This window comes from Aptenodytes forsteri, unplaced genomic scaffold, assembly GCF_000699145.1.
Source record: "Aptenodytes forsteri isolate BGI_AS27 unplaced genomic scaffold, ASM69914v1 Scaffold23, whole genome shotgun sequence".
NCBI lineage: Eukaryota > Metazoa > Chordata > Aves > Sphenisciformes > Spheniscidae > Aptenodytes > Aptenodytes forsteri.
The window spans coordinates 4281566-4303788 of NW_008796043.1; the positions used below are offsets into that span (position 1 = coordinate 4281566).

Consider the following 22223-nt stretch of genomic DNA (forward strand, 5'->3'; position numbering starts at 1 on the left):
TGCAAGTTACCACTGAACGTTTCCATTATCCAGGTGCTTGGACCGTGTTTGATTCATGTAAATGTTAGAAGTTATTGCTATTTTCATCTGGTACCTAGGACTCTCAGTCAAGGATCAGTCCCATCATACTGATCACTGTAGGGATAATCCCCAGACATTTTGCAGTCTAGGCATTTGGAGGGTGATGCTATGTAATCTTTACTAAGAAACTTAGGATGTCGTTACTAATAATTGAAAAATCAAGACTGCATAGAGTACAATACCTCACTGCTTCTCAGCAAAATAGTCTTGACTCAGACAATAGGTTAATTGCCACATCCAGAAATGAATCCTAATGGTTCCCTTTAGGAGCCATAATCGCATGTAGGGGTTTTATTGCGATATTTATAACTGTAATCTTTGGTCTCGAAGCTCATGTAACTGTTCAACCCAGCAAAAGGGTTCAGAATGGTAATATCCTGCTCCCGTCCTTAGGCTCTGCTAAAAGTAGAATTTTTAGTTCTAGTTCAATCAGTCAAGCCCCTGCTATTTTCAGGTATTATTCCAATCTAACAGAAGTTGAATGTCAAGTGTCTTGTGTTTTCCGCTCGCAAGGCCCACAGGAAAGTCTAGACAAAAAAAAAAAAAGTGCTGCATTTATCATAGGAAGCATATCTTCAAATATATCAGAAGGTCTGTTCTTTTTCTTTTCTGTTCTTCTGTGGCTGGGCTGAATCACGATTGTTAAATGAGAGGCTGCTCAGCCAGGTCTGTCTCTGTTCCCACCTGGAATAAATTGCATAAATTTGCACAGCATTGTCTTGGCATAGGATCCTAAAGTATGTCTTAATTTTGCGGTGGCTGTATTGAAAGTTGCCTCTTGAATGAAGTTGGTCTGTATCCCTCTCATTTGTCTGCATATTGTATCCGAGGATTATTACTTTTATTTTCCCCCCTTCCTGTATTAATCCAGGTACCATGTTGTGCTGCTGTCACGCTTGTCTGTGTTTTGCAAAGAAAACACTTTTTATCAGTGTGTTTTCCTAGTATAACACCTTTTTTTACTCCTATCAATTTTATTACTGTCAATTTGAATTTAAGTGGATTATTTGAGCCTCGTAATTTTGTAATCCCTAGACAAGAAATGCAAAGAATGGTAAGTGTTCTTGAAGCAAAGTAGCATCGCTTGAATTTTGACTTAAACTGTGTCAGCTGTACACAAATGACCTCATGTTGGTCATTTTAAAGAGTTTGCACTATATGGTGCAGTCAGACATGAAGTGATGATGATACTACTTCTGCTTGCAGCTAATGTTTCTCTAATTCTAGAGCTAGGTGGACCTTACATGAAATAAACTAGTAATTTGAAAAGACTCAAGTCTGAGGTCCTGAGTCCATAGCTCAGACCCAATTTCTCTTGAAGCCAAATTTGTCTTCCTCTTTTGTTTTTCCTTATGTGCTGTTGAGATTTGGTAACACTGCAATGATGGACGGTTTTCATGTCATAGGCAAGATGGTTTAGGTAATCAGCCAAGAAGATAAAAGTAATCAATAATCATCTGGGAGCATTCAGTAAGTGCCAGTCACTAAAAAGTATTCCAGCACTGGATTTTTTTTTTTTTTTCTGATCATTGTACTTATTTTAGCTTAAGAAGAAAAACATGTAAAATACGTACTGCTGTTATGTGTAGAACTGAATACAACTTTACGGTTTCACTATGGTGTTGTAATGTTTCAGGTGAACTTCCATGGTCAGCAGTGTCAAATGATTCCCTATATATTTCTAATTCATTTAAACAGGTTGGCTAATACTAGTGGTCCTTCATTTATTTTTAAGGTATCTACACACATTTATTGCATTTAGGGGGAATGTGAGGTGTGTTTGGAGAGATGCTATAACAAGTTACTGAATGAGCAACCCAGGGGATAGAAGTACCTTCAAATAGATAAAATTAGGCATTTTCCTGCCAGTTCTCTTGGTATTTCCCCTCTTTAATGATTAATTAATTAATGATTAATTTGCACATCACCATTGCCATTTTAAATGATGAAAGCGATACATAGAGGGAGAGAATACCCATTTAGAGGTTACTTTCACGCACAGGTACTCCCTTATAATGAGATAGACATATCGCCCTAGCTTTTGGAGTCCTCTGCTTTGTTACGGGAAGTACTACTGTGGACTGGCTGGGGGATACACTGTACTAGCCTCAGTCACCAAACTTTTTTGATTTTTAAGGTCAGATATCTGTGTTTAATAATAATAATAAAAATCTGAGGTCTGACCAGATAACACTAAGCTGCCATGGCAACTAGTTTTCTGCCTGAGGCCTGCTGGACATGATCCAGTGATAGTATAATCCCTGGGATTTATGATTTTTATTGCTATCTAACACATCAGTGTAAATACTGCTAGGCTGTCTCTGCTCTTCTTCCACCCCGTTCGGCAACTGATAGGTTTCTTGCCCTTTTTTGATACAAAAGCACAGTGTTCAAGCAAATAGGATATTTTTTCACGATTATCCGTTTGCTAAGGTAGCGAGCACCCCTGTGTTACAGGGTGGGTCTGCTTTGAGATCGGCTGTGCCTGCTGTTTGCCCTGGGGATGCTGGTGCAGTTGTGTCCAAGTGTCCGTGTCCAGCTTTGCTGGCTGGGAGGTTCCCCAGGTTCCCCCCAGAGATATCAGAAGTCCTCTTTCAGGAAAGAAGTGGCACGCAGAGCTGCCATGGTAGCTTGGGGATGACTAAGGACCTTTTAAAAATAATTAAAAAATAATTGCAGCTTTGGAAAATTAGACTGTAGTGTGCCCAGAGGAGTGACCTGTCGGGGAGCGACAAAAGCCACCAGTGTTGGACAGACCAGAGAGAGGAAGGGAGGAGAGAGGAAAAGCAGCGCTGGTGTTTGTGGAGGGTCATCACACTCAAATGTGCGCTGGTTTGTGAAGTTGAAGAGCAACTTTAGGGAAAACTCCCATTTCCCCTTGCTGCATCCATAGACACCTGGGAGGGGCTGCAAAATGTGCTCCCAAGTGATGGGTGGTATCCTGGGGTGTATGCAGCAGAATACAGAACATTAAATGGTCCTGCATCTGTTTCAAGATACTTTTTTTTAAAATGGAAGCAGGAGTGTTGGCAGAATCGCTGCCATTTTGTCAGAGCTGGGAATTTTTGTTTGTTGCAATGCAAATACAACACTCGCTTCTGCCTGAGCAATCCCATAATTTAATGAGAAAATTCCTTTTCTTTTTTCTTTTTTCTTTTTTTCTTTTTTTCTTTTTTCTTTTTTCTTTTTTCTTTTTTCTTTTTTCTTTTTTTCTTTTTTTCTTTTTTTCTTTTTTTCTTTTTTTCTTTTTTTCTTTTTTCTTTTTTCTTTTTTTCTTTTTTTCTTTTTTTCTTTTTTCTTTTTTTTTCTTTTTTCTTTTTTTTTCTTTTTTCTTTTTTCTTTTTTCTTTTTCCTTTATTTTCATAGTAAGAAGGGACATATAGCCTAAACGTGATATACGCATGCTTCGCTTCTCCCCTATGTCCTGTTGTTGTTCCTAAACCCCTCTTAGTGTGGGGCTTAAGCCACCATGGAAAACTGCTGACTGGTTGAATTGGTGAAACAGATCATCAGCTCATTTGAAAGTACGTGCCCGTTTGATATTTCAGCAAGTCCTGGCTCTTTACAGAAACTCCAGGAGCCTGCATTTTTATTTAGTTAGTTAATTAGTTTATTTTTTTAAAGACAGTCCTCCAGTGACAGGTTCTTTCTGCCTAGGTGTGCTTGAAGCCTGATCTTCAGTCTGGGTTGTCAGCCTGAAATTAGTAACGCTTCGGCACCTCTGCACCTCTGTCAGGAGCACAGTTGAAAGAGAGGGCAGGAAAAATGGGAACATCAGGGAATAAAGTAAGTTTAAAAAAATCTAGAAAACAGAACACCTAGAGAGAGAGGGAGGAGGAGGAGGATTAAAGTAGAAAGAAGAGCTAGAAAAAAACGTGAAACCTGATGCCTAGAAGGACTTTGGGCCAGGAACAGTTAGCAAAGCGAACATATAAAAGCATCTATTCTCTGTTCTTGCTCTCCTTATTGCCAATGAGAGGAAAAAAAAAGCTAACTTTTTTTGTCCTTTTCTAAAGTTAGACTAAAAGGCAAAGCTGCTTACCTAGTTTTTACTAGATACTTAAGTTGTTACTGTAGCAATAAAACTGCCCTTTAATTGCTGCACCATAATTGTAGGTATTTGTTTCTTACACTGCTTAAGGTCACATAAAATTGAATAGAGGTAAAAATAGGTTTGTGTTAAGTGCCTGAATTTTGAAACAGTTTTCTGCTAGCTATCTGCAGAGACAGTACTTTCCCTTTAGTCTCCTGGTTTGACTGTTCAGTAGATATATTTTTTTTTTAATTACCAAATTGGATTTTAGCAGGTGTAGTCAGTTGATGCATTATGGGTATAAGAGATTAGTGTTTAATCCTTCTTTTTATTACTGTGTATATTGGTATACTTGGGAAAGTATTAAAGGTGCACTGCGTAGTCCAGAGTACAGAAATGACATTTATGATGGAGTTTTCTTTCAGCTAGCATCACTTAGAAAAAAAGCTGGTGCAGAACTCTGCAGGGGCCTATAGGCTCATCTATAGTGAAATTGCCTTAAACAATACAGAGCGGAGGGAAAGAAACCTTTTTGTGTTTTAAAACAAAAGCAGTTGTCAAAATATAAGTACTTCCCCTTCTCGAAGATGCTTATTCTCTTTTTCTGCATTTTATTTTTTCTAAAATAAAGACAAAAGGGATGTCAAAGCGCAGAAGATCTTTGTGTCAGTGAGTGGTGGAGGCAAGGACTGAAAAGGATCAGTGAATCAGATATAATTTGGACTCTGTTTGAGATACCAGTCCTGTGTTTTGCTGATGGCTGGTATTCTCGTTCTGAAAAGCTGCAGAGGCATTTCTATCGAATAGAAAGAACATTATCCCCATTTTCATTCTGGCATGCCTGTTACGACTTTGTTCTGTAAACAAAGAGGATTATGGGAACTGGAAACTAGATGGCATTTTATTAAAGAACAGTGCTAGTCTTTCACTGTGAATGCGAGAATCGGACAGTCTGGTGATAGCTACCTGGGAAAGAAAATACTTTAAAAATAGACCTTAGTGTTTGAGTTAGTAGGGTTTATGAGGAGGCAGTCCTCTAATGTAGGACAGAGTATACACTAGGCTTTAATATTTCTCATTTGCACCTGCAACAAAACACTTGAAAAGAAAAAAATCTCAAAATGCAATTGTACCAATTAAGAATGAAAAATATATACTGCAGAAGTAGGGAGGTCTTTGTCCACTGACCTGCTGTTGTGTAGGCTGCCAGATTGCTTTGAAAGTATGTTATTTTAGGAAATGTGCATATTCCTCTATCTAGAACTAGCAGTCTGGGGAGTGAGGCAGGAAAGAGAATTGCATTGAATGAGCATTAGTTGCAGTAACTAGCACAAATTATTTTTACCAGCATATCATACAACTTTTCATACAACTTTATAGCTTTCCTGCAGTAGACTACTCACTTAGCATCTTAATTCCATAGAGTAAAGTCATATTAGTATATTAGTACTAGGTTTTACCTAATGCCTGCTGCAGATCACTCTGGAACTGCTTTCAGTTAATGAAATAAGTGTACAGTATGAATTAAACCATAACTCTTGCAAATCACTTTTCCTTTTAATTATTGTTTTCCTAACTGAATAGACAAATGATTAAGCAAACAGCACAGCATGGAAATGTGGAAAGTTAAGCTGCTGTGAGTCAGATCATGAAACACCTAAAGTGGGTAAATAGCTTGAATGCATCCCCAGTTTTATCTCAGTTGAAACTTTTTGGTGTGACTTTTTTTTCCCCCCTCTTGCAGGCTTCATAGCCTGGCTTTCACTTGGCACCGGGTTGGAAAGCTTGTGAAGTCAAGTGAAAATAGGAATTAGAAGCAAGTGGCCATATTTGGCCCTTAGTAAGCAGCAAAACTCCAGTTGGTTTCGTGTGATCCACTGAAGTAGTCTTCGACATGGGCTGGGGTGGCAGAATGCGGTGCTCAGCACAAAGGCGGAGGTTTTCAAAAGCAATTACTGAATTAGCAGGCTTGCTTTTCAGAAAGTGGTAAGCAGCTGCCTTTTGATAGCCAGGCTTTCTTTTAAAGTGTCGCAGGTTGGTTACTCCAAAAAGGCTCAAAGTGAGTAGCGCTTTGAGATTTTTCTGGATGGTCTGGAGTACGGAATGAACTGCAGTGCATGAATATAAAAGTGGAAATGAAAAGGGGATTAGAAAAAAAGACTAGAAGAACCCATTAGAAACAACACTGGTGTACTGAAGTATCTCTAAAGGATATAATGACTCGTTGAATTATACAGGTAGGAAAATGCCATTGTCTAAAATAACCTGGTTATATGCCATATTTATTTTGCATCAGCAATTTCTGTAGCTAATTTTCTCAGCTTACAGGTGAGAAGACGACATTTTCCTGGCTGCTGTAGACCACCCATGTATCAAAAAATCAAAAATTAAATAATGTTTTTAAGCTGGTCTCAGGGAGTTCTAAAATCAGACCCACTTTAAAAGTGCTGCTGGTAATGGAAAGGGAAAGTTAGAATGTAGTTCAGTTCTTTGTGATTATAACGGTCCACCATGATGTCAAAACCCCACTTCTCTATTATCTATAATTGTAGTAAAGGATGTCTCATGGACATTTCACATGCCACTCTAACAAGCCATGAGCTGAAATATGAGCATGTGTGCTGTGTTAGTAGGACTAACAGATCACCTTACAGATACAGAAGTAACCAGTCTGAATAAATGACTAATTTACAAAGTAGTGGGTTTTTTTAAATGTGTTTTAGTGTAGTTTTCAACAGTTTCTCTCTCTGAAAAGCAGGAAGACTTGTTAAATAGAGAGTGTTCTTGGGGAAGGTAGTGTTCAGATATTAAGTAGGCAGATAGCTAGACAGTTCAAGCAGAATGTTTCCATATAATTTCTCATTCTGTCAAAGGTAAAAGTGGTATCTGGCAGGTAGTTGCATGTAAGCTACTTTCTTACTCTATTTATTTTATCTGCTGCAGAGTGATCCTGAGTGCATTAAATATACCTGGGTTTTCCATTTTATGATACACACTTAACTGGATTCCTGGAGTGCATATGTTGTTAGCACTTGGAATTTGTTGCAATTTCCATAATGTCCTCGAAGTGAGTCTTAGCCTTGAGGTTGATGCTTAGGCATTGAGAATAGCATTCAAGAGGAGTAATACTGTTCCAGCAAACTTACAGAAGGAAGTACACTTTTTTGTTTGTTTGTATGCATGTGGACGTTATCTAGAAGTGAACTGGATAGTTTCAAAGTGCAGAAATCAGATGGCAAACTCAACGCAACTGTCTTGGGAGCAAAGCGAGTAATGAAAATTCTGTATTAATGTTCTATATTGTACATTATTTTCACAAAAAATTGATGTTAATAATATAGCCCATTATATCATTCCATGTTCAGTCTTTGGGTCAAGTAATTCTGGTGTTATTTGCCTAAGATAAAAAGAGCAGAAGCGGGTTGCCAAAGAGTGCAAGCCAACATGAGTAGCTGAAAAAGGGTTTTTATTGTCCGAGAAACGGTTCTAGGTAATTGAAGATTACTGGTAAGGTACATAAGGTTAGACAAGTATTTTATAGCTACTATGAATCATTCATCTCATTAGTATGAGTGGTGTAGCTCTCTAGTGCACTTTACATGAATTTGCATGTTTAGTTCTTAACGTTTTGTACATCACACATGTATGCACATGTTGCAATTACTGCCATGCAAAAGCATTAACTTAAAAGCTTGCTTTAATACCACAGAGCTGTTGATTTTCATTTTAGAATGTTGTAGTCAGAGGTTCTCTCTTTTTCTTTTTTAATAGATTACACTTGTCTTGGTTTTAGGACAAGAAAAGACTCCTAAATTAGGATACTAATGGTCTTTTGTCTTAGGGTCTACTGTTTAATAATAATCATATGCTAATACTAAATACAATTTTTCTTCTGTTTAAAGGCCCTGTTTTTGTAAATCCTTGTGCACGGCCCTATTTTGAGCATGTGAACTAACTGCATTTACTCTTCTGCATCAAAGCTGGTGTGCATATTATTGTTCTGATAGTACCAAAGGTATTGTCTTTAAAACCAAAATAGTTGTATTTCAGATTATGATTGAATACTTCTAGCACTTTCAAATAATATACTTAGAAATCTTTTTAAAAGCAGATAATTTTCAGAAGGTGCAGAAGATACTCAAAAGAGAAATATTTAAAAATTGCTGAGTTATTTTTACAGATTGTGAGATACTCTCATCTGGTCGTTTATGTGGAGAGTGTTACTAAAAAGCAGTAAAATAAGATACTTGATTACTCCTTCTATTGCATACAAAGTGACTAGATGCTGTATAGTATATCTGGTTAACCCTTTTTAAAATGAAAAGAATCCATACGATTGATGTGTCAACAGAAAATGACTTTTGGAAAGCATGCCTCCCTTCCGTGCAGTTGTTAGAAAGAACATGGTTGGTATAAACAGTCGTTATTCTTTGTGGGAAAAAAATTTCCTGTCGCATTTTTGCAAAAATCTTTGTCTAAAAACCTACAGTTGGAAATCACTCTTTACTCATACCAGTTGAACACTGAAAAATGAAGCAAACCGATGTAAATTGAATTTACAAGACTGATAACCATGTGGTTGGGGGGAGAGTAGCTACTGCATAACCTGTACTCTGCTGTCAAGGTAATTTAATTATGGATGGTTGTACTTGAGTATAATTTGTTAATGTGTGCACCTTGCAAAGGGAGAATAATTCTCACAAAGCATTGACAACTTTATACATTTTTACCAGGATACTGTCAAAGGAAAGGGATTTTCATTAAATTTCATAATATACAGTCGCCTGGAGGAGGAATATCAATGAAGTGGCTAGCAGGGTGTTTTCTTCTTGGGTTTTTTTTTGGCTACTGGAGTCTACGTAAGAAGATGGGGGTAAAGAAATGCTCTTCTTTATGAATTTGAATATATAAAAAATGAATACATTATGTTACTGTGCAATAGTTGGGAAATAATTTTTTACAAAATATTGTTGTGATATCTTAGTCTTTTGGACCATAATGACTGTAATACTCATTTTAAAATTCACCTTTTTGAAAAACAGTAATGATCAAAGCTGAGATTAATATTCATTCTCTTTCCCACTCCCTACTTTTCAGAAGTAAGTCTGAGAAGAGCCAGAGGTGAATCTGGCTCGTTCTTCGTCCTTTCAGTCAAGACGCTCTTTTGAAGAGCAGATTTAGAGAGCAGCTGTAGCTGAGATGAGAGGTCAGCAGAGGCACAGAGCTATGGGATATATTGCTGGCTGTTTTTTTCCTTAGTCTCTTAACGTGAACTGTTTCTAACTGAGAGTTTTGTTTGTGAACAGAGATGATGCTTGGAGGAGGCCCAGCTTTCTCCATACCTGGGGTATGGGTGGTCTGTGCCTCTGAACCCAAGTATGAGCAGTGCTGTTTGGTAGTCCAGTCATTAGATTCTTAAATCATTAGATGTAGTGACTTTTGAGTAAACTCTTCGTGGACACCTCTTTGTATTGTTTAGCGCAAAAATAGAATATCCAACTCTGAAGGTTGGCTAATCAGAGTTACAGAATTAGGACTATGGTAATGATTTCTGGATACTGGTATAGTTGTTTTAACTGGTAGTTTTATGTCCTTGGCTTAGAATCATGCATTTTCTCAGTTGGCTGTTGTGTTTCAGCATACCGTCACGGTAAGCTGACGCAAGCCACGAGGCTCGGTGTTGAAAAGAGTGGGAGATCACTGGGATGGTCACCATCTGGGAGCTGGACCTTCTGCCTATCAATCTTCTGCTCCTGTGTGAACAGCAAACCAGAGGTTCTGTCACCTTCTCCAAATCTTGCAGACCTAGTCTGTAGATCCATAGGAAAGGAAGTCAGTTGTACTTTATGGAGCAAGTAGGATGGACTTGAAGAGCAATAGGGATTGCCTAGAGAGTAATATATATGAAAACTTACGCGAGAGGCTGAGTATTTATTAGCATTTCAGTGAAGCACTCTCACTGCTAATGAGGAAGACCTGAGGCAACATCTACGAGGAGGGCCACAGGAGGAGCCCTAGCAGTGAGGCTTCAGCCTTTTACCCAGGCAGATTTGTTTTTCCTGAGTTCAGTGCTTTGTGGGACGTGGCATGCTCTTCTCCCTGAGGTGAGCCTGGTGTTTCACGGAGGGAGACCTTCAAACTCTGCAAGCCATCTGGAAAAAGCAGTATCCCTGCACAGCCCAGCAAAATCAGTATTAAGGTGGCTGACATTTTATCATTTATTTTGAGGAGTGCTGTGCTTTTTCTCATTTTTGTACATGATGGACCCTTTCAAAGAAGTATTTTGTACAGTCTTTTCTGTCAGGAGAGAGCAAAGGGGGGATTCTGGATAAGTGAAAGGGTGCAGTAAGGAAACAAATTTTATATGTTATCTGAACATCAGCTCGGTCCTTGAAGTTCAAATACAAAAAGGTATGATTCTTCTTCTCAGTACCTTCCTGGAAACAGTGCATTACAGAAGAAAGCATATGATGCATGACATTTAGTAGTAATTTTTCTTGAGAGGGACCTTTAGGTTTTGAAGCTAAATAGTTTGTGCATGGTTTAGCACAATATAAAAAGTCCAATAACTGAAATGAGGCATAAAGCCTCATTTCATCTTCACTATGTGCATTTCAGCACAACCTTCATAATGATGTTTTGCACTTCTATTGCCCATACAATCAAAATATTTTATAATGCTTTGGAAACATTAAAGAACGATCATTGGTTATAAAAGCACACTTTTCATTTTTTACTTACTATTATTTGCAGTAACCCAGAAGATAAGTGGTAGTGAAAGCAGTTGGGTAAAGAAAGCAGCAACCTGTTATCAGTTCTGTTTTGTGCACTTCACATCATTATCTGTACAACCGGTTTTACTGACTTCTTGTTCCAATGTGCGTCTTTTGGACAGGACAAAAGGAAGGAGGGGGGGAATTAAGCAAGAATGGGTAACTCCTAAGTAGATGAATGGACATGTGTGGTACATGAAATAACTTTTTTTTTTTTTTTTTTTTAAAGTTAAGTCTTTAGCTCAGATTTTCTCTGTGAGATAAGTATTTACTCCTGCCTCTGTCTTGTAGATGAGGGATGAGGAAACTCAGGCCCAGAGCTGAAAGTGACCTACCGGTAACAGCGAATCGCAGGCTGAGCTGGGCACAGAAGTTAATCTCTTAACGGACTTCTGGGTTTCTGGCTTACCCCCGTTGGCAGAGAAGGCACTGGAGGCCTTGTGTTTGCAATTATGGTTGCAGCATAATTAAATTTGTTGAGTGTTTTTAATGAATTGACTTGACTGGATCTTTGTGAGGCTTGAGGTGCAAATCCCTGCAGCCGTTCCACTGGAAACTGACTGAAACGTAGCGTAGGACGTGGAGGGAAATGGTTTTCTTGCTGGGGGGGGGCAGGTCTTTGGGAGGGAGGCAGTCTGTCTAGGGTTAAAAACTCTGCCTAGCAGTCCACAGAAGGATATTGCTGTTATGTGGACTGACCCCTAAAGTACAAATCTTAACTCATAATTGCATGTGATAATAGCAGCAACAAGTTAAGTCTTTCTGCTTTCGAATATTTGTTCTTAATGCATTTTATGTCACACTGAGTTCAAGTGGGCTGCTTTTTCATTTTTTGTTCTTCATTTTGTGTCTGTTTTACAGTGAGGTTTCAAAGCTGTGATGGAAACAAAAAAATACATTTTGGAAGCAGTGAGCCAGAAGATTTCAGAGTAGGTGAAGATGGTGTGGTCTATGCAGAGCGAAGCTTTCAACTTTCAGCAGAGCCCACAGAGTTTGTCGTGTCTGCTCAAGACAAGGAAACCCAGGAAGAATGGCAAATGAGAGTAAAGCTAACCCCTGAACCGGCCTTCGCAGGGGCTTCAGAAAAGGTAAAACAACTAAACGTAGCCTGTATAACTGTGTCTCCACAAACAGGCCTAAAAATAGGGATTTGATTTTGTCTGTCGTGTACCTCTCCAAGAGGTGTTTTATTAATGGACAACTAGTGCATGCAAAGCCTAGAGCCTCAGGAAGAATGTTTTTATGGCCTGTTATTCTGTAGCTTTGCTAAGGCATGGAAAGGCATGCCTGTTTGAGTATATAGGATTCATTTATGTTTGAGCTTTTTGTTTGTATAGTTTGAGATTTATACCTGAATTTAAGTCAGACACGGTCATTTCTTTATTTTAAATTGCTTGAAAGTATTACAGTATTTATTCGAGCGGTTAAATATAACCACAAAATAAACAAATTTGTGCTAGAATGCATCAGTCACATTTATTAGAGGGGAGCTGTAGATTTACAGCAGTAGTAGGAAAGCATTTCTGGCAGGGAATATTGGCTTTGTCTTGTCCCTTCATAATCAAATGGAGGTTGTAAATTATTCATGATTCCAGCACTACTTGGTAAGGAAGGTAGTCTCCCTCTGCTGGAAGCTGCTATAGGATAAACCATATATTATAACAAAAATCAAACCTAGCAATATACAAATAACAATCCATTTACTTTAGGAAAACAGTATTAGGTCTACTGCCTTTTTCTGTTACATTACTTGCTGCCTGCTGTTTCTTACCTTCTCTTATAAAGTGCTTAGTTTACAAATAAAGAACAAAATTTATTCATAAATTAACATACCTGTAATAGGTACGCATTAAAGATTAAAGCATCATGTCAAAATAGACAGTGTGGTTATGCAAGACGTTTTTCCCAAGAACACACTGGAGACCAAAGCTGTGTAATCCTCAGTTTTTTGTTTGCTTACTTGATGATTGTTTTAAATCTTCTAAGGCATGTTTTTAACAAAGGAAAGGTAATTTTGTCTGTAAAAGTCTAGTAAAAGAGCAGATGCTTAGATATGCCAGGGCATGCCCTGTTCTTTCCAAAGATCCAATTCAGGCATCCTTGCCATCAGCAGAATGTAGAGTAGTGGAATCTGGCCTTCAGTTGGGCATCCATTTTTACTCTGTGGCATATTTGATTAGATTTTTTTTTAAAAAGTTTTTCTCTTAAAAGATTTGGAAAAAGTTTTTGTCGCCCTGTCTCCACCCTCAAGCAAGCTAGCATGACTATATGTGTGCTGGCATCCAAAGGCTGAAATGAGTGCAGATATAGAAGGGAATAGGAAGGGAATGTTGACACCCAGCAGAGATTAATGCCCAATGTGTAAAGTGGGTCATCTACTGCATCCATCATGGCTGACATAGGTTTAAAATAATTACAGCATTAATTCTATGGGATTTAATAGGGTCATAAATATTTGAGACATTCCTTACCAGTATGTATTAAACTTCTCTTGGAACTCAAATTATATTTTAGCACACCCAGATCTAAATTTAATGTACAGTAGCACATTACCTGAACTGAAGTTCTGGCTAATGAGAAATACATAAAGGCATACTATTAAATTCTGCAAAATATTAACTACTTTTCAGAAAGTGCAGAATAGTTTACACAGTAGTGCCGTGTTATAAATGGTTTATAATTCCATTTCTCCTCCAACTTGAATAAGGAAAAAAGAAAAGGAGGTCTTAAAATTTTGCAGTGCAGTTGTAAATAATAATGGTTATTTTCATACTGCACTGTGAATGCAAATAAAACAGTTCTATGAACACAGAGGAAAGACAGCCTTTCAGTCAATTATGTAATTGTATCTGAGTTATTTTATAACGTCTACTAGTAATTCTCCTTCTAACATGTGCTTAATTTTATCTTGTACCTGGGAAAGGACCAAAAGAAAATTGAAGACATCGTATTTCCATGGCAACAATACAAGCACAGCAGCCCTCTGAAGAGGCAGAAGAGAGACTGGGTTATTCCTCCAATCAACCTACCAGAAAATTCCAGAGGACCTTTTCCTCAGGAATTAGTTAGGGTAAGGAAGTTAATAGAAATGTGGTTTCAGTGTCCCTTGGAGAGCTCTTGAAGAGATTTTTGTGTGAATGATGTCTTGTTCGTAGTCCAAACATTTATCACAGTCTTTTGGGCTGGTTTATGTTGCTGCCTCTGTGCATATTGGGCTGGGCTGCATTTACTAGTTTGTTTTTTTTTAAGTTGTCCCTGTGCTCCTGTACCAGTGGAAGGTGACCTTGGTTAGGGTGGTAAGTGCTGTGATAATTTCCTTAAGTGGTTAAGGAGGATCTGCCGGTTCAGGAGTTCTCCAGTCTTCTGCACGGGACTTTTCCACCTGGGGAAGGGTGTGGGGGTGAGTGGGAGGAGGAGTGCACCAGGAGGAAATGGGATGTGACGGGGTGAGGACGCTAGCTGCTCCATAGGATTCTGCAGCCCAGACGTGGCCGTTGCCAGGAGCCCAGCACAAGAGAGGGCTTCCAACTGTGGTACTGGTTGGTCATGATCAACTTGTACGAGGATTTGTTGGAACTTGGGTAGAGCATTAGCCCAAGCTGATAGAATATAGTTTTGCTCTGCTTCGTTGACGTGCATGCTGGTGATTCACCTGCTCCTCACAGATTCACTGCCCTTTAATTTTTTCCTCGGAAGATGAGACCAAAGCTCAGTCTTTAAACAAAAAATGGCGAGTTTCTAAAGGGCTACTGCCAGTAGCAGAAGAGAGTCTGTAGCTTTGGTCTGGGAAGATACAGGAGGAGGGAAAAAAACCCAAAACAGACTTTTTATTTCTTACGTAGTTTTATGATAGTATATGTTTTCTCTAGGATCTAAACAATTCTGTTTATGGTAAGAATACTTACTTGTTTTGGTTTAATACTATTCATCCTATTATGAGAAATAAGCAGGGATGTTTTTATGTTCCTGAAAATTCATTGACCAGCTTTCTGGCAAACAAAGAGTGCAGTTGAAAACCTTAAGCTTTATACTAACTTTATGTAATTTCCAGAATAATTATTTTTACAAGTTTAGCTTAAATATTGGGGGCGGGGGGAGAGGAGAGTTAGGTTTTACCAGTAGTTTTATTTTTAAAATGGAAGTGAAGAAATCAAAAGGAGTTTGTGTCAAAATGTACTCACCAGTTCTGTTGTAGTCTAAGGAACTTTCAGTTTTCAAAGGTCATCTTTGTCTGTGTTTTGGGTTTATTCCTACAAGGACTGGGGTCCAACTTTCAAAGGCTCATGTTTTTGCACTAGAGACAGGCATAGAGGAGAAGCAAAAGAAGGTTTTTTGATACGTAGATTAGGTCCGATCGTGATAAAAGCCTCTCGCTACGGTACAGTGTGACTGGCCCAGGAGCTGACCAACCTCCAACAGGCATCTTCATCATCAACCCCATCTCAGGACAGCTGTCTGTGACAAAGCCTTTAGACCGGGAACAGATTGCTTCTTTTCATGTAAGATTTTAATTTACCATAAATCAGATTATCAAATTGAAGATTAACATCTGCTTAAAACATGACTTGAGCAGCAGGCATTTAGTTTTCTATGAGATATGATTTGAAGAGTTTGTAGCAGATTTGTATTTATTGTACTTACTAAGGCTAACTCTTACTATGTTTAAGCAGCTTAAATACATTAACATACGTAAACAGTGATTAAATGTATTTAGATAAAGTAATTTTAAAAGATTGAAATATGGATACTGTAGCTTATATTTCAAATACAGACCATTGATCACAGTCTCCACTGTATTGTATATTTTTCAAAAGTTTACTTTTAATTCAGCAACTTAAATTAGGACGTGACTGCTGTTAGAATTGCAGCAGCTGTGATTTGAGAAATGGATGGGAAGAATAACCTACCAATTTTCATTTTCGGGGCAAATCTAAGCATTTTAATGGAATTGTAAATTAGGTCTGCCAACTTATGAAAATGATATTCTTTGCTCTAAAGAAACTGACAAAGTAGACCACAGATTCCAGTATTAGTGGAAAAGAAAGGTTTGAAGGAAGCGGGAGACCAGGCTGCGACCTAAAGTTGTCTCTGCTTTTGAGAGACCACACTGAAATCATTACGGAAGTCGCTCAGCTTCTAGAGAGAGTTTCCAGCATGTTGTGGTTTAAAACACTCCTTGCCTCGCGCTCTGGGAAGCCCTTCAAGTGCTGCTCTCGAACAGAGGAGGCAGCAGGAGGCATCTGCGGGGAGGTGGAGGGAATGGGTCTCACAAGAGTGCAACAGCTCCTGCATCCGTAAGGTTTTTACTGAGAATTTGGCATTGGCAATTCCAGATTTACTGACTTAAGAATTTACCTTTATATGAGTCATTTCCAGAGTGGTGAGTTAATAATTCCCTCTTGTTCCTTTCTAGTAGGTTTGTAGCCAGAAGATAGATTTGGGGGGGGAGTATGTAATGGGCTTCAGCAGGACTGCTATAGGAGAAAGTTGCTCTTTTGCCTAGCAATTGCCAGGCTCTGGCCTGGATACATCGGTTTAAATTTTCAGAAAGTGCTGTATTCCTTTTTTTTGGCTGTCCAATTTAAGATGATTTAGGTAAACCTGTCAAAGTTAGTTACTCAGCCCTTTCTGACAATCGGGGCATTAAACTTAAGTGTCTCAGTATCTTTGAAACTCAGTCCATAAACTTTAGCTTAATTTTAGCCTGGAATTTCAGTGCGTTTACTGACAATGATTTATCACAAACCTTACCTTGGTGTTCCAGGTAACACAAATCTATACACCTTTCCTATGCATTCATGTCTATTCAATATCTATAACATCAGTAAAGAATTTTTGAAAGTGATGCCAGTGTTCATTCCCTGTGGGTTGTTAATACGTTGCTACCTGTTTGCTATAAACCTGCATTATTTCTAGAGTCTGTTTTCTAACGGTCACTATTAAAAACAGATTTATATATGACAGTAGGCATTAGTATTAATCGAAATTACATGATTCAAAATAATTTTCAGCAAATCAAAGAAGTAAATCTGCAGCTTAGAATAGTTTAGAAGTCTGAACAGCAGTTCCATTAGCAACCTAAAAACTCAAATGGTCGATATGAGGGAGCAGTGGCAAATAAAAAAATACATTGAGCTAAAAATGTCTGGCCTGAAATTTCTTGCCACCATTATTGTATCTATTTGTGCCTATACATTGTGCAAATTCTAATACTTTTAATGGTTTTTGCAGCTGAGAGCGCACGCAGTGGATGTAAACGGAAACCAGGTGGAAAATCCTATTGACATTGTTATTAATGTAATTGATATGAATGACAATAGACCTGAATTCTTACACCAGGTTTGGAATGGGACAGTCCCTGAAGGATCAAAGCCAGGTAATCCATGGGCTTTCAAAGTGTATGCAGTAACATTTTGAAGGTGATGAAGGGGGTGCCTTCAGACCTTGTAACACTTTCAAAGGTGTCTTATTAGTGTGATAAGACAGTATCTGAGATTTTGCTCATTATTTCACCTTATTTTTAATTCACGTTTTAGCATGCTAGGATTAATTTCCAGGAGAAGAAAGTATTATGTACATAAACTAAAACAGAGAAGTCTTTAAGAATATGACTTTTAGGTTCCTGTTTTTGAAAATCCTATTTATAGTGTCACAGTTCCTATTGTTATGTTCATGATAGCCATTGACATTCATTTAGTTGACAGCTCAGGGTACAAGAGACTTCTGAAACATCAGCAGATCCAGTTCTAGTTCTGAATCTCAGAGGCTTTGGAAATATAGAGATTTGAAATCAAACAGTTTCGTCTGAATTCTCGAGAAAACCCTAAATGTTGTTCATATCTCATTAAAATTCTAATGGGTTCAGACTAAAGTTTGCAGTATGGCTGAAACCACTTTCTTAATTTGTCAGCGCAAAATGAATTTTTTAGAAAGGTTAGCACAAGAAATGTATTTTCTCACTTTGCAGTGTTGACTTGGCATTTGAGATGAAAAGAACACACGTCTGAAAGATCTTTGATCAAGAGTATTATTTACATTGATTTTCAATCACTATCAGTATGTGCACCAATTTTGAAAATTAAGTGTATTTCCTTTGGCCCAATTAACAACGTTTTTATCTAAAAGTGAGGAGCTCTGTTGTTACAGAAATGTTATTTATGGCAGAATTGTAGGGTTTCGTTGTTTATGGAGCTTCTTCAGTTCTAAGCAAATCTGATATTTTATAAACACAAAGTATTTTTATCTCCTCTTATGTATTTTAATTACTCTGTTGGTGAGTCTTGGGTTTAACCAGTTTGTTTTAAGTAAGAGAAGGAATGTGCAGAGTTTACCAAAAGAAATACATGCTTTGACCATTGCTTGTAAGTGATCTTGTGTAATCTGAGTAAACTGTTTATATAACATCAATTATTTATCCTGTTGCTAGGAACCTACGTGATGACTGTTACTGCCATCGATGCTGATGATCCCAATGCACAGAATGGGATGCTGAGATACAGAATCTTGTCGCAGGCCCCGAGCAGCCCTTCACCAAACATGTTTACAATCAACAACGAGACTGGTGACATTATCACTGTAGCAGCTGGGCTTGACAGAGAGGTACGGCAGGTCTTAATCCTGTAGGCTGCGTTGTACTTAATATTGTGAAGAATCACATTTTTTGCTAGTAACTTACAAATACTTCGCTCCCTCCCCGGTCTGAACTTTCTCCCTGGGAAAGAGGAAACTAGGATGGGGATGAAAAGTGGACCCACACATTCCGTACATGTAGTCACTCTCGGTTCCATGGGGTTGTGGAAAGGATCTTGTCTCAAAAAGCCTGTTTGCTTTTAAGGAACAGGTACACACTAAAGCAGAGGGATGCAGATAAGGACCTCAGGTGCTCGGCCTGGGTGCTGAGATGGGAGGTGTTCCTCAGCTCCAGCCCTTTCCTCTTGCTGAGCTCTCTGTAGGCAAAAAGTAGATGGAAAATGGAATTGGGTTTTATTTATTTTTTACTTATTTTTTATTTATTTTTTATTTATTTTGGAAGCTCCAGGAGAGCTTCTGTCCTCCCTCTGTCCTCTTCCTTGCTCTTCACAGAGAGGTGGTAAATACTTGAAATCTTCTGGATGCTGTGTTGCTAAATTTGCAGTAATTTGCTTATTAAAATAAACCAGGAAAAATATTACTGACTTTAAAATTTGAAATGCACGTTTCTAAGAAATAAACCAGTCGGTATTGGAAACTGCATAGATAGAGATTTGTCTTAAGGCCTGGACACACACACTCAAAATCTTTTTAAAAAAATAATAATAAAAAAATCTGACTGTCAGTAATTCCCTGCTACATGCTGGGCAAGTCCCATTCTGTCTAGACAGCTCTTCACTGTGCCCACCACCGGAGGGGGAGGGGGCCAGATCCTCTGCTCTGGTTCACCCATCTGTGAGGTGGGAACAAAAATATTTCCCCCAACTCCAGATCTGTCACATGGACTAACTGTGCTTTTGAACCACTTGAAAATTCAGAAGAGATAAGTATTATTTTATAAACAAACTATAAAATCCAAACAAATCTTACTTCAACACATCTTGTTTCAACTTCTGTTTTACTAACCTCATTTAGCTCATTAAATCTGAAGGTTTTTTTAAACTGAATTTGCTGTTCAGCTTTTAGCTGTTTGCTGATACTTATTGAAAATGGACAACAAAAATACTTTCTGATGCTCTGGTTGGCTATTAATATTCTGATGCATTTCAGTTTGAAAGGGGCAATCAGAAGATCTGAGAAGCTAAACAGACTGTTAGATATTGCAATTAATTTTTAAAGTTTCATTAATATTTGTTCTATTTAAGTTGGTTTTGAAGAGGATGGATTTGAGGAAAGGAGAACCCTGAACTTTACAGTATTGCCCTATTAAATTAAAAGAATGATGGGCAGCTTTGCCATTGTTTTTAAAATCCCCTGGTCATCTTTGACAGGTGAACTTTCAGAAGGACATAGCGATAACTCTGAGCTTTATTACTTAGTGACTAGCTGTACCAGCATGATTTAACTTGGAAGAAACCAGCTGTCTGTGGAGCTTAGGCCCTCACATTAACAGTTGGAAAAGCCTTGTCATTTGCCATTAGTTTTCCTGATGGATCACTGTACTGATACCCAAATGAGTATTTATAAACATTTATTGCACATGTTGAATGTTAATGATTAATGTTAAATCATTCAAATATTAAATTAGACTAATATGAGCTAAAATGGTTTCCTTCCCAAGCCATTGCTCTGCTTCCTTCATTTCCTGAGTCATTTCGTGGAAGTCAATTAAATTAAAACGACTAGGAGTTTAGAAAGCCAGATCTGAATCGAGCAGGTCTTCTGACAGTGGGCTGGGGAGTGCCTTGTTGCACAAGGTTCCTTGTTGTCTGGGAACCTCAGCTGGGCTACCAACTCCTGCCATTCTGCCCTTTTCTCTAAGTCTTGACTCTCTTTCTAAAGCTCTAACTAGGCTCATAAAATACTAGACACAATTTTAAATTCTTAAATTATGTGACCCATTATTTACAGGAGCATAAGTGTTGTAGGCATTAAAAGAAAAAAAAAAAGAGTGGTTCCTCTGATAGCATTCCTCATCTGTTAGTATTTTAGCTTAACACGCACAATGCATTATCCATGCTAACATGCGCAGGAGGAGGGTTACCCAGGTAGGGGACTCAGCTAAAGGCAGAAGTTGTCTTTCACTTGCTATCCCAAAAGATGCTCTTGCATGAGATCCAGCTGTTCGTATTTCTTCCAACTATTGCTGTGGAATTCACTTCAGCATTAAAACATCTGCCTTACTGCTGGAGGTGCCGAAGAAGTTGGGCAGGGTACTTAAATTTACATACTGACATTCCTGCCTCACGTGACATTAATTCAGTGAAGTGCTCTTTTATTTGGCCTGTGTTGAAGTGGAAAGATGTGACCTGATGAGGTCTGCGTTCTTTCCTGAAGCTGCCAGTTCGTTTTCAGATGTGCTGCTGCAAAGTCTCCGTGCAGGCTGCTGACACATGCTCCACAGCTTATTCCTGGCTCCTTCTCAACCCGCAGTTAAAAGAGGAGAGAGCCACCTCCCCCAATTTCCCCATGCTTGGAAAGTTGTGCGCTTGTTGATTTCTGAAATTTCATTCCTAGCAGTTGATCTTCTGTATGTGAGTGCTGGAAGCCGGGGGGGGACAAACAAAAACACATATATGCTGTCTTTTGGGGCACTTTTTGGGGCAGTTTCTAGTGTGCTGCTTCTGTTGGAATTAAATAAGAAGACTGTACGCAAGTTGAGTCTCCATGTAATAATAACGGAGTTTCAAAAATGAAATTTGCTTCTTGGGATCAATGTGTTAAGACCCAGATGAATCAGAAGCACCTGCTGTTTCAATAACACAGAATCATCTGGCTGCAAGATTTGCTTCAATACCGCTCTAGATTTTATTGCTTCACAATAAGTATATTTTTTTCCTGGATGACAGTGGTTAACGTATTTCTTTGATTCCCTTGTGACTGCTTCTCTTGTTGGTGTCACGAAGGAAACCTTTAGGATGTTTATTTAAGCCTTTTGAAGGTCATTTTGCAATTATGTATTTTCCAAGCCAGAATTTGTATATATATTTATGCATTATTAAACGTATATATTGTGTTTCTGTATAAATAATATTAGTCTTGCTTTATTAAAGAACCATGGGATGCATATGCAGTAGTACACATCTGAGGTGTGTTGTAGAGGTTCCTTTGTGAAGGAGGACATGAGCATAAATTATCTTCAGTGGGAGATAAAGATTCATACAGCTAATTTTAAGAACTTTTTTTATTCAATGGCTCATATTTGCTGCTTGGAAGTGTGCGTAACCATTAAATCTCTAATGTCTGTCATAGTGTCTGGCCAAAATCTGAAAGAAAGTTAGACATTATAGGTGGAATTGTCCTTGCTTATTTTTTGTATCGATATCCATAGTCCCTTTTTGTAGACAGTTTCCATGAGAAGTCATCTGTCATATAGCTCAGTCTTTAAGTAGTGGGAGAAAATAAGGTAGCGAGTGGAAAAACTGTGCTTTTCTTTAAGTATTTTTATTTTGCCAGAAGGTTTTTTGCCAGTGTTAGTAAACCATTCATGAAAGTGATATTTCAAAGTAATAGCAGCTTCTTATGTTTGTGCATTTTCTTTTGGAAAGAACTGAATGATAGCACCAAGCTCTCTCCGAGCTGGGAAATGCTAAATTTGAAACTAAACTGGTAAATTAAAAAGCATGCACAGTATTTGCATTTCACGGTGGAACCCCCCCCCCCCCCCCCCCCCCCCCCCCCCCCCCCCCCCCCCCCCCCCCCCCCCC

General features: G+C 38.4%; 1 protein-coding gene across 1 annotated transcript in view; it reads left to right on the top strand.

Moving 5' to 3' along the window:
* The window catches only part of CDH2 (cadherin 2), a 118274-nt gene that overhangs the window by 66440 nt on the left and 29611 nt on the right, over positions 1-22223 (top strand). The window contains exons 3-7 of the mRNA XM_019473748.1: positions 11749-11975; positions 13811-13957; positions 15231-15386; positions 17119-17263; positions 18314-18486. Coding sequence (XP_019329293.1) covers positions 11749-11975; positions 13811-13957; positions 15231-15386; positions 17119-17263; positions 18314-18486 — 848 coding nt within the window. The remainder of the gene's footprint in view (positions 1-11748; positions 11976-13810; positions 13958-15230; positions 15387-17118; positions 17264-18313; positions 18487-22223) is intronic.